Source organism: Lagenorhynchus albirostris, chromosome 2 (assembly GCF_949774975.1).
Source record: "Lagenorhynchus albirostris chromosome 2, mLagAlb1.1, whole genome shotgun sequence".
Classification (NCBI taxonomy): Eukaryota; Metazoa; Chordata; class Mammalia; order Artiodactyla; family Delphinidae; genus Lagenorhynchus; species Lagenorhynchus albirostris.
The window spans coordinates 29,614,603-29,627,497 of record NC_083096.1 but is presented as its reverse complement, the minus strand read 5'-3'; the positions used below and the strand labels follow the sequence as shown (position 1 = coordinate 29,627,497).

The window sequence follows — 12,895 nt, the reverse complement described above, 5'->3', positions numbered from 1 at the left end:
GAGAATTGATCTAGTCAAGACACACACCCCTAGTGTGTGACCCAGAAGAGGAAGGGGCTATCACAGATTTGGGGATCCTCCCTGGGGAGCGAGGAGTTTGAGCCACATATTAGACACCCCAGGTCTGGGGTTCAAGGCCAGGAAAATGAGACTCCTTAGCTGTTTTGAAAACCAGAGTGGTTTACTAGGGGGCAGTAAGAAACTGATACTCTGCTCCTGAAGAGCATGTACACAGACTTGCTTGTTCCCAATCCCAGCATGGAGGCAGCAGACTGACAACTGCTGGTTGCTCTGGATGGCCTGCCAGGGCTGCCCCAGTGTACCCCACAACCTGCACTGGGCTCCTGCTCCAGCACCTCCTACTCTGGTGCTGTTCCCCACTAAGGTGGAGGCTGCTATTGCTAATGAGCATGCACACACCAGGGAAGAAATGCAACCAGCTCAGCAGTGTGGCTCCAACCCCTCCAGCCCCCACCCTGCCTCTAACCAAGGTGTGTACACATGGGCAAAAAGCAGAACCAGTTTAGAAGTGTGGCTCCAAGCCCTCAGGAACCTGGCCATGCCCCCAACCAAGGCAGAGATTGTCATCACACTCAGCAGAAACCCACCACCCTTGGGGCTTCTACTCCAGGCCCTGGGAGCCTCAAACCCTACCCCATAGGGCAGTGACTGCCACTGAGTCTAGGAGAAGCCCTGGCTGCACCTGGATCTGGCTCTAGCCCCTCTGAATCCAGCCCTATTTCCCACCAAAGTGGTGGCTGCCAGCATACCCTAGGGGAAAGTGTGGCCCATGCTCACTTCAGATGCAGCTCTCCCACCAAAGCCAGTGGGCACGTGCAGACTGAATAGGACATCATAGGACATGCCTTCAAGACCAGGACAGGTAACTTTCACGTAATTTCATAGAGACAAACATAGAAAGTTAAACAAAATGAGAAAATGGAGGAATATGTTTCAAACAAAAGAACAAAGTAAAACCCTTGAAAAATACCCTAATGAAATAGAGATAAATAATTAACTTAATAAAGGGTTAGAAGCGATGGTCATAAAGATGCTCACCAAACTTGGGAGTAGAATGAAAGCACTCATTGAAAACTTCAATGGAGATTTAGAAAATATAAGAAAAAACCAATCAGAGCTAAAGAATATAATAACTGAAATGAAAAATACACTAGGGGGATTCAACAGCAGATTAGGTGATATAGAAGAATGCATATGTGATCTGAAAGAAGGAATAGTGGAAATCACAAAATCAGAACAGCAAAAAGAAAAACAAATTCTTAAAAATGAGACCTCTGAGACAATCAAACATACTAACATTCACATCATAGGGGTCTCAGAATAAGAAGAGAGAGAAAGAGGTAGAAAATGTATTTGATGAAATTGTGGCTGAAAACTTACCTAACCTGAAGAAGGAAACAGATATCCAGGTACAGGAAACAAAAAGAGTTCCAAACAAGATGAACCCCAAAATACCCACACCAAGACAATGAAAATGGCAAAATTAAAGAAAGAATTTTAAAGGCAACAAGAACAAAACAAAGAATCACAAACAAGGGAATGCCCATAGGCAATCATATTAGCTGATTTTTCAGTAGCAGCTTTGCAGGCCAGAAGGGAATGGAATGATATGTTTAAAGTGCTGAAAGGAAAAAACCTACAACTAAGAATACTTTACCCAGCAAGGTTATTGTTCAGAATTGAAGGAGAGATAGTTTCCCAGACAAGCAAAAAGTAAAAGAGTTTATCATTACTAAATCGACCTTACAAGAAATGTTAAAGTGTCTTCTTTAAGTAAAAAGGAAAAGGCTGTAACAAGAAATAAGAAAAATAAGAGGGAAAAATCCCACTGGTAAAGGCAAATATATGGTAAGAGCTGTGGATCAACCACTTAAATAAGCTAGAACAAAGGTTAAAAGACAAAAACTGTAAAATCAAGTATAATTAGAATAAACAGTTAAAGGATAGGCCTGAAAATGTAAAATATGACATAAAAAACACAAACCATGGGGGAGGAGTAAAAAAAGTAGGTCTTTTAGAATGTTTTTGAACTTAAATGTCTATCAGTTTAAAACAAGTAGGTATAGTTTAGGTCAACATATATGAACTCCATGGTAACCACAAATCAAAAACCTAGAATAGATACGCAAAAATTAGAGAGATAGGAACACAAACATAACACTAAAGAAAATCATCAAACCACAAAGGAAGAGACTAAAAGAAAAAGAAAAGAACAAAGAAGAACTACCAGAAAAAAAATAATAAAATGGCAATAAGTACATACCTATTAATAACCACATTAAATGTCATTGGATTAAATGCTCCAGTCAAAAGACATAGGGTGGCTGATTGGATTAAAAAATAAGATCCATCTCTCTGCTGCCTACAAGAGACTCACTTCAGAGCTAAAGACACACACACAGATTGAAAGTGAGGGGATGGAAAAAGATATTCCATGCAAATAGAAACAAAAGGAAAGCTGGGTAGCAATACTCATATCAGACAAATTAAATTTTAAAACAAAGTCTATAATAAAAGAAAAAGAAGGACATTATATAATGATAAAGGGGTCAATACAGGAAGAGGATATAAAAACTGTAAACATATATGCATCGAATATAGGAGTACTTAAATATATAAAGTGAATATTGACAGACATAAAGGGAGAAATTGACAGTAATACAATAATAGTAGAGGACTTTAACACTCCATTTGCCTTAATGGATAAATCATCCAGACAGAAAATCTAAAAGGAAACAGTGGCCTTAAATGACACATTAGACCAGGTGGACTTAATTGTTATTTACAGGATGGCAAAAGCAGTTTTAATATAGCATTTCAGGCCTACCTCAAGAAAATAGAAAAGTCTCAAGTAAACAACCTATCTTATCTGAAGAAATTAGAAAAAGAAGAAAAAACAAAGCCCAAAGTCAGCAGAAGGAAGGAAATAATAAAGATCAGAGTGGAAATAAATAAAATAGAGAACCCCCTCAAAAAAAAAAAAATAGAAAAGATCAATGAAATCAAGGGCTGGTTTTTTAAAAAGATAAACAAAAAACAGATAAACCTTTACCCAAGCTCACTAAGAAAAAAAGAGAGAGGATCCAAATAAACAAAATAATAAATGAAAGAGGAGAAGATATAACCATTATCACAGAAACACAAACAATCATAGGAGAATACTATGAATATGCCAACAAACTGGACAACCTGAGAGAAACAGATAGATTTCTAGAAACATACAATCTTCCAAGACTGAATCAGGAGGAAATAGATAATCTGAACTGACTGATTATTAGTATTGAAACTAAGTTAATAATCAAAAACACTCAACAAACAAAACCAGGACTAAGAAATTCCCAGATGAATTCTGCCAAACATTTTCCAAAAATTGAAGAGGAGGGAACACTCCCAAATTCATTCTGAGTTCAGCATTACCCTGATACCAACATATACAAAGACACTACAAAAAAATAAAAGAATATTACAGACCAATTTTTCTGATGAATATAGATATAAAAATTCTCAACAAAATATTAGCAAATAAATTTAACAATAAATTAAAAGAATCATAAACTATGATAAACTGGGATTAATCCCTGCAGTACAAGTATGGTTCAATATCTGCAAATCAACCAGTGTGATAAATCACATTATCAAAACAAAAGATAAAAATCACATGACCATCTCAATAGATGTAGAAAAGGCATTTGACAAAATTCAACATCCATTCTGATAAAAACTCTGAACAAAATTTGTACAGAGGGGACATATCTCAACATAATAAAGGTCATTTATGACAAACCCACAGATAACATCATACTCAGCAGTGAAAAGCTGAAAGCTTTTTCTCTAAGATCAGGAACAAGATAAGGATGTCCACTCTCACCATTTCTATTTAATATAGTACTGGAGGTCCTAGTCATAGCAATCAGACAAGTAAAAGAGGTAAAAGCCATCCAAATTGGAAAGGAAGAAGTAAAACTGTCACTATTTGCTGATGATGTATTATATATAGAAAACCCTAAAGTCTTCACCAAAAAAATATTAGAACTAATAAATGAATTCAGTAAAGTGGCAGGATACAAGATTAATATACAGAAACCTGTTGCTTTTCTATGCACTAATAATGAACTATTAGAAAGTGAAAGCAAGAAAACAATATTAGAATTGCACCAAAAATAATAAAACACATAGAAATAAATTTAACCAAGGAGGTGAAAGACTTATACTCTGAAAACTATAAGACATTGATAAAGATAATTAAAGATGATAAAAATAAATGAAAGATATCCTGTATTCATAGATTGGAAGAATTAATATTGTTAAAATGTCCATACTACCCAAAGCAATCTACAAACTTAATGCAATTCTTATCAAAATATTCACGACAGTTTTCATAGAACTAGAAAAAAATCCTAAAATTTGTAAGGAACTACAAAAGACCCTCAGTAGACAAAGCAATCTTGAGAAAAGAGAACAAAGCTGGAGGTATCATGGACCCTAAATTCAGACTATGCTACAAAGTTATAATCATCAAAACAGTATGGTAATGACACAAAAACAGACACATAGGTCAATGGAACAGCGAGCCCAGAAATAAACCCATGCAGATATGGTCAGTTAATCTACAGCAAAGGAGGCAAAAATATACAATGGGGAAAAGACAGTCTCTTCAATAAGTGGTGTTGGGAAAACTGGACAGCTACATGTAAAAGAATGAAATTAGAATATTTTCTCCTATTATACCCAAAAATACACTCAAAATGGATTAAAGATTTAAGTGTAGGATATGAAACCATAAAACTATTAGAAGAAAAGAAATGCTTTCACATAGGTCTTAGTAATACTTTTTTGGATCTGTCTCCTCAAGCAAAAGAAACAAAAGCAAAACAAACAAGTGAAACCTAATCAAACTTAAAAGTTTTGCACAGTGTAGGAAACCATCAACAAAAGGAAAAGGCAACCTACTGAATGGGAGATCTTTGCAAATGTAATGTCTGATAAGGGGTTAATATCAAAAATATATAAAAACTCATGGAACTCAATGTCAAGAAAACAAACAACCCAATTTAAAAAATGGGCAGAAGACCTGAATAGGCATTTTTCCAAAGAAGACATACAGATGGCCAACAGGCATATGAAAAGATGCTCAACATCACTAATCATCAAGGAAGTACAAATCAAAACCACCGTGAGATATCATCTCATAGTTGTCAGAATGGCTATCATCAAAAAGACAACAAAGAACAAGTGTTGTCAAGGATGTGGAGAAAAGGGAATTCTAGTAGTGTTGGTGGGAATGTAAATTGGTTCAGCCACTAAGGAAAACAGTATGGAGGTTCCTCAAAAAATTAAAAATAGAACTACCATATGGTCCAGAAATTCCACTCATGGTATGTATCCAAAGAAAATTAAAATGCTAATTTGAAAAGATATATACACCCCATGTTCATATCAGCATTATTTACAATAGCCAAGATATGGAAGCAACCTAACTGTCCATTAACAATGGATGGATAAAGAAGTGCTATGTATATACAACAGAATATTACTCAACCATAAAAAAGAACAAAATTTTGCCATTTGCAACAACGTGGATGGACCTGGATGGTATTATGGTTAGTGAAATAAGTCAGACAAAGAAAGACAAATACTGTACGTTTTCACTTATATGTGGAATCTAAAAAATAAAGCAAATGAACGAATATAACAAAGCAGAAACAGACTCACAGATATAGAGAACAAACTAGTGGTTACCAGTGGGTAGAAGGGTAAGGGGAGGGGCAAGATAGAGGAAGGGGATTAAGAGGTACAAACTATGAGGCATAAAATAAATAAGATGCAAGGATGTAATATACAGCACAGAATATATAGCCTATATTTTATAATACCTTTATATGGACTATAATTTATAAAAATATCAAATCACTATGTTGTATACCTGAAATAAATATAATATTGTAAGTCAACTGTACTTAAATTTTTAAAAAAGTAAGGAAACATCAATTTTAGTATAGTGGATAATTAGAACTCCCTGGTTCAAAGTCTGGCTTCATGATTTATTAGAATATGTTCTCATGCAACTAACTTATTTCTACTTCCTTATCTGTAAAATTCGGATTTTAATATACCTATCTCATAGGAATTCTCCAGGAATAAATGAATTAATTAAATAAAGAATTTAAGAGTGTTATCTCATCCCTATATGGTATCTCTCATTTCTAAATTCCTATAGCATTAACAGCCTATATAATTGACAAATTTATTTGCTTCAGGTATGATATGTATAATTGATATAGAAATATTTTATTTCTTAACCTTTACATATTTTTATATTGTCTTAAAACCATAGTTTGAATTCCTAGGATGCAGGGAAACATAGCTTTTTATTTTCTTCTCCCTACTTCATTTAGCATAGTACCTTACTAATTTTGTAGATTTGTTGATTGAAAATTTGCTTTAATCTTGGCTTATAGAAAGTAAGTTAATATGAAAGTTCTATCCTGTCATTAAATTGCTCTAAATGTGAATCTTAAAGCCCTGAATAGTTTAAATATTATTCTAATGCTCATGGTAGAACAATATAATTATTTTTGCTTCTTGAAGAAGCAAAGGAATTGTCAAAATTACAAGTAATTTAAAATTTTGATCATATTCTAAATTATATATATATATATATATATATGAGTAAATCGGGCAAAGATAAAACCATCAAACATACAGTCAATTGTCTTTTTAATCAGAATTCAATGCTAAGTGTGATTATTTGGCTGTTATGTGCTGGTTGAGAGTAAACATTCTGTGAATTATACTCACCAATGAAAAGTCTATTCAAAATTGCTAAGAAGTATTTATTATTTACAGTTTATTTTTTCTTGTTTTAGGGATTTGAAGACTGCTTGGTATTTGATGAATTAATGGATAAATTCAATAACGACCTTAGTAAGTAAAATTTCTCAACTGGACACGAACTAGCCTTGCTGATTAATTGTACACCTATTTCTGATCCTGGAAGATTACAAACCATGATGCATATTTCCTGTTCAGGATTATAAATTTTTCTATTAACAGTCTATGCCACTGTTGTTGCCCATATCAGACAAGGAACACCCAGAGAGGAAAAAATAGTTTCTTTTAAGTTTTACATGGAGGTCTATGCATCGATCAATACAAAGATAAAAGTTCCGAGCACCAAAGTTTGGCAGAGATATACTCCTTTCCCTCCCTCTCAGCCTAGTTAACCTCCATGCCTCTAATCCCTACAGCATGCCCTCAGAAACACTTTTAGAAGCTCCAGAATTTTCTTGCTTTTTGCCTTATCAAAGGTTGCATCTGATACTTCCATTTGCCTTTTGATTAAAATTAATTCCAGAAATATATTAATTTTACAAGTATTGAAGTTTTAAACTTTATTTATAATTCTGAAAGTAAGTTAAATTAAACGTACATAATTTTCACCTGTAAAAGAAATTGCAGATAATAGCCTGAGAACTGGATAACTTTTATTGCTTCTCAGCATTACATGTCCTCAAAGGTCACCTCTGAATTTAAACCTGTTTCAGGTAAGGGATAGACTTAGAGAACCAGCTTTGACTCTACACCCAGATTCCAGTCTTGACTTGCTGACTTATTAGCCCTTTGACCTTGAACAAGTCACTTTATCTTTTTAAAGTCTCAGATTTTTTTTCCCATCAATAAAATGGGGATAATACTACTTCAGGGAGTTGTGAATTTTAAATCAAATGATTTGTGGAAAGCTTTTTTTAAAAAAAGCCTAACCCACGGATTACAAACTAGTGGCTGCCAGTGGGTAAAAGGGTAGGGGGAGGGGCAAGATAGAGGAAGGGGATTAAGAGTTACAAACTATGAGGTATAAAATAAATAAGCTACAAGGATATATTGTACAACACAGGGAATATAGCCAATATTTTATAATAACTATAAATGGAGTATAACCTTTAAAAATTGTGAATTACTATGTTGTACACCCATAACTCATATAATATTGTACATCAACTATACATCAAGAAAAATAAAGAAAAAAAAAGCCTGGAACAAAGTAAGTTCACAGTGAAAATTTTTTTTATAGTGTTATAGGGAGTCAGTGAACACTGTGCTGTCTGAATCTGAAAAGATTATAGATTCCAGGGTAAATTTCTTCTGGTTTTCTTCCTTTCTTTCCCAGTTATCTCACTCAGATGCTCAGGATCCAGAAGTATTTTGTTTCCTCCCTTCTTAGCCCTTGTGTGATTGGTTAGCATGTAATGACAATGGTGGAGACAGACGGAGGGCTCATGTAACAGAACATACTGTCAATACTGGTTTTAGTTACAAGAGAATGAAGATAGAACAAAAATTATCACAATAATAACTAACGTCACTGAACATGTAATATGTGTTGGGTATCTTGCTGATTTTTATCACATTATCTCATGAAAAACATGGGGCATAGGTACTATTCTTGTCCCTATTTTACAACTGAGGGAATTTAAGCTTAGAGATGGTTAAGTAACTTGCCCAAAGTCAAGTAGCTAGAAGTGGTGAAGCTGGGACTTGCACCCATGTTCTCTGACTTTAGAAATGGCTTCCTCAGAACTAGAGCTGTTTGGCCCTGTGAAGTTATATTAGTTAGTTATTAATTTATCAAATATTTATTCAGTGTTTACCATATACCAGGTTAAGTTTTCAAACATGAATATAACATGAGTCCTGCCTCTGGGAGATAACAGAATAACAGGGTATGTTTAAGCTAATGAGGTGGCTTAGGTAAAATGAAACAAATGTATATGGGGTAGCAAAGAAGAACAAAAAGGAGAGTAGCAAATTCTAAGGATTTGGGGTCATTTACAGTCATTTATATGAACTGCTTTCCATTTGTGAAATAAAAATAATGATTCACTAATCTAGTATATATTATAACAACTTTATCATAAGTTTTATTAAATCATAGGTAATAGGAAATGCCCCTGTGTTATTGCTCAGTATTCATAGATTGTTGGTCATACAGTCTTGTTGTCCAGAGTTTTAAAAGGTTAGTAGAGACCACTGATAGAGAATACACCATTTCATTTGAACTGTGTAGAGTCAAGCACATTGTTTACAGACTGTTTTGGAAAAGATATATTATTTAACTTGGTTTCTAGGTATGTGCCTTCCTGAATTCTCAAGATTAAGAATTCCAGATGACCATGCAATTTCAGACCTATCCATGTACAATTACATAGAGGCAAGTGAGAATGTTTGGTTCTATTCAATGAGATCATGCACTGACATTCTAATAAACATTCTTTGCTTTAATGTTTCTTTGATCCCCGTCTCATGCATGCTGCATAAGAATAGGTGCCAAGAGAAAACATACACACACACACACACACACACACACACACACACACACACAGAGCATTCCTTACACATAGTTGAACTTTGACTATAAAGACAGTGATAATGACCCACACACATCACCTCCATCTACATTTCAGGGAGATTTAGGAGGTAACAAAAAAGACAAAATGTCTGGTTTCAATATCTGATAATTCATAGGCTCAAGGCTTAGACATTTAGTAGAGGTACTAATATGCTATTTTAATGAAAAATTATTTTTGATATGAGTTAACATATTTGGAAAATTTAAGAGACATTAAATAACCTTTCCATTCTTAACATTATAAGCTGCAAACTTAAATTAGCACTGAAATCCTTTGGGGTTTTTTGCACTGAAAGAAATATGTAATACCAAAGAAATTCATAGTCAGTAGGTTACTACTCAGAAGAAAAACACAATTCCATTTTAAGCCAGTCACATGAAAAGCTCACAGTAAATGGTTGTGGTTATAGTTTTTAAATAATCAAATGAAAAAATTTACAAGATAAAAATTTTAAAAAGAGTATAGTTGTTTTCCATCTCTCCTGAAGACAGAAAGAAATAAAATAGACTTCAACTCAAGCACAATTGTTTCATATGTGGTGAAGGAAGTTCTATAAGATACTGGAAGTCTCACTGATGTATTTTGCCTTGTCTTTGAAAACAAGACAACTACAATGTAATGTTTATCCTGAATATGGAATATATCAAGACAGGCCTAGTTTTAAACAGATCTCTTCTTGCCATAAATAATGTTCCAAACTGACCAGGAAGTAACAGAAATTAGTCAAGTCTTTGGGCTCACAGACTACTCACAGATCCATACAAACAGACTCTTACTGAAATAGAGTTGGCCCCCATGCAAAATAGAGTTCTCTAACAGGTTTTCCATAATTGCTCTACCTTTTCAAGTTATTGTTCTCTGACATTGACTGAAAAGGATTGGAAATGACTGAGAAGAATTGAAAATAAGAATTTATTTGACTACCTTCAGTCTGGCTTTGTGGTGAATGGGAATAAAGAGTGATAAGTTGCAGAAAACAATTAAAGGTACTTTGTTCAAGGTATTCTTTGAGACTCCTTACATTATTGCAGATGCGAGCACACGTCAACTCAAGGTGGTTCCTCTTCCAAAAGAACATAGAGAGATTTCTTCATGCTATTATGCCATCTACCTTTATCCCTCTTTACACCATGGTAAGGTCTGGATTTAAGACTTTTCCTCATTTTAATCTTCTGTTTAGCCGTTAAAGAATACACAGGAATACTTTTTAAACTTTCTTACAGGTCACCTTTTCCAGAATAAGATACCATGAGGCAGTGCTGCGCTGGCATTGGCAAAAAAAGGTTGGAACAGATTACACTTATTTTTAATCTGATGTGTTGAATTTCACAGTGTTATGGTTATGTTTACCTCAGGCAAATATGGAAATAATGTGACAGACACTAGGTGTTTGCCTTTCAAATTAAAAAATGTCCTGGATACACAGGTGGCAGAATGCCTAATGAACAAAATTACAAAAAGAGGCAATCCCTGAGGAGAAGAAATTCAAAAAAGAAATTGATGCTAATATTTCTAAACTTTCTACTTTATTTTATCAATGTGACCTTTTATTTAGCAATTGACTTTTGCTTCATGCAATACTCCTATGGGTTTAATTTACAAAACTGGACAGAAGCAAATCACTTATAAAACACAGTCTAATTCCAGTGTAATGCTATTTCACACTAATTTTGGGCAGTTGACTCACAGATGCCATTAAATGGAGATTCAAATTCCTGATCTTCCACTGTGGAAACTTTACAACTTCACTCACTAAATAAATAGTATGTAAACATTGAGCTGGGCATGGTGATGAACATAAAGCAGCCCCTACTCTTTGCATAGCTCAGAGACTAGTGGGGGAAATGGACACCTGCAGTGAAGAGGCACTGCCCTGGTGGGGAATGGGCATGGGCATAGGGAGGGGGTCGTGGAGGTTGAAGAAACCTCTCACATGTTCAGAATGGGAATGGCAAGTATTTCAGTGGACCTGGAAGAAGCACATATGTGTGAAAATGGCTAGAGGTGGAGCTGGAACAGTAAGTAGGACCTGAAACATCTTGAATATTATTTTGAGGGAAACAGGAAGACAAAGGCAGCTCATAGTCTCAGGTGTGGATTTTAGAAAGATTTAGAGGCTAGATTGGAATGAATCAAGATTTATTCATACAGAGGTGAATAAAATAAGGTCCCTGCCTTCAAGGAACTAAAAGTCCAAAGGGGAAAGAGACAGTGACAGGCAGTTAGAATGCAGGACAATAAGTGCAGTGAAAGAGACCAGGATGATACGAGAGTGCACGCAACCCAGACTAGACTGAACCTCAGCTCGTGCGGTTGATAGACTGTAGGTGGTGAAGGTGCATGTTTAAGTCTTTGAATGTGTGTCTTCCAAGTCACAGAGGCCAATGAACCCATCACTCTTCTCAGGGACACTTTGTGCAGGGTCTGAGCAATGACTGAATCATTTGTGGCTTCTTTCAAGACAGTTAACAGTTATTTTTTTTTTTCAACTGTGAATTTTTTTTATGGCTGGACAAAGGTTAACTGTTAAGAATTCTTTATACAGACACATAGATTCAGGAGTTTCTGGGAAGAGAGAGAGGAGGGAGAAAGGGAGGCAGGAAGTTCCAAATTCTTGACCTTGCCAGATATTTCAGGACTTCACCTAATGGTCATGCAATTACGTCACTGTTTCAGTTTAAAGAACAAAGAGGAAATTGTATAAAACGTCATTTAAAAATGAAGTCTACTTGAAAGATTTTAATCACTGCACAAATAAAGTGAAATTTCTTGCTCTTTTTTTACAGGTGATAAACAAAGGACTCTTTTTCTTTGGAACACTGATAGCTGTCAGTGGTACTTACCTACTTATGCGTTCCAAGTCACTGAGACCCCTGGACTACTTGAGAAGACCATGGGACTGGGTCACTTACTTCCAGAATACAGGGCATGTCTCCCTGTAAACTCCCTGGAGTCACTAGAACAAATTCCCAATGTCATTAGAAAGTGATAAAAAGATCCTGAAGTAGCAAATATTAGATTTCTCTGTAACCAAAACAGGATTAAAATCATGTTTCCATCATCATATTTAATTCACTAATAGAAGATATTTATCAGCTTATAAATTCAATGTAGAATTTCTCTGTGAGCTCACTGAAATAATTGAAAAAATAACCCACCACTTTAAGTAAAACTCAGCTTCCCCACAGCACTATGCTTAGGTCAGATCATTCTAAATATAAAAGTGCAGTGACTAAGATCTCTTTCACGTCTCAAAAAGTAAGGCCCTAGAGACCTCAATGAAGTCACTGATCACCCTTTTCTTTAAAGGACATAATAGAAGTCATGATAGGATTGACTTAACATCTGGGACTAAAAGTTGCAATTTGCCTAATATATTAACTGCATTTTTCATTACCTGGATGGAACTTACCTAAGCACAGGGCTCAGATTTTCTTGCTAAAACTAGAAGTGTAAATGAGGGATTG

The 12,895-nt window shown here is 35.0% G+C and overlaps 1 protein-coding gene across 1 annotated transcript in view; it reads left to right on the top strand.

Annotated features, from left to right (window-relative positions):
* The window catches only part of KMO (kynurenine 3-monooxygenase), a 52,744-nt gene extending 40,327 nt beyond the window's left edge, over positions 1 to 12,417 (top strand). The window contains 6 exon segments of the mRNA XM_060142081.1: positions 6,888 to 6,945; positions 9,147 to 9,229; positions 10,460 to 10,561; positions 10,652 to 10,711; positions 12,215 to 12,352; positions 12,355 to 12,417. Of these exon segments, the coding sequence (XP_059998064.1) occupies positions 6,888 to 6,945; positions 9,147 to 9,229; positions 10,460 to 10,561; positions 10,652 to 10,711; positions 12,215 to 12,352; positions 12,355 to 12,417 (504 nt within the window).
* The last annotated feature ends 478 nt before the right edge of the window (positions 12,418 to 12,895 follow it).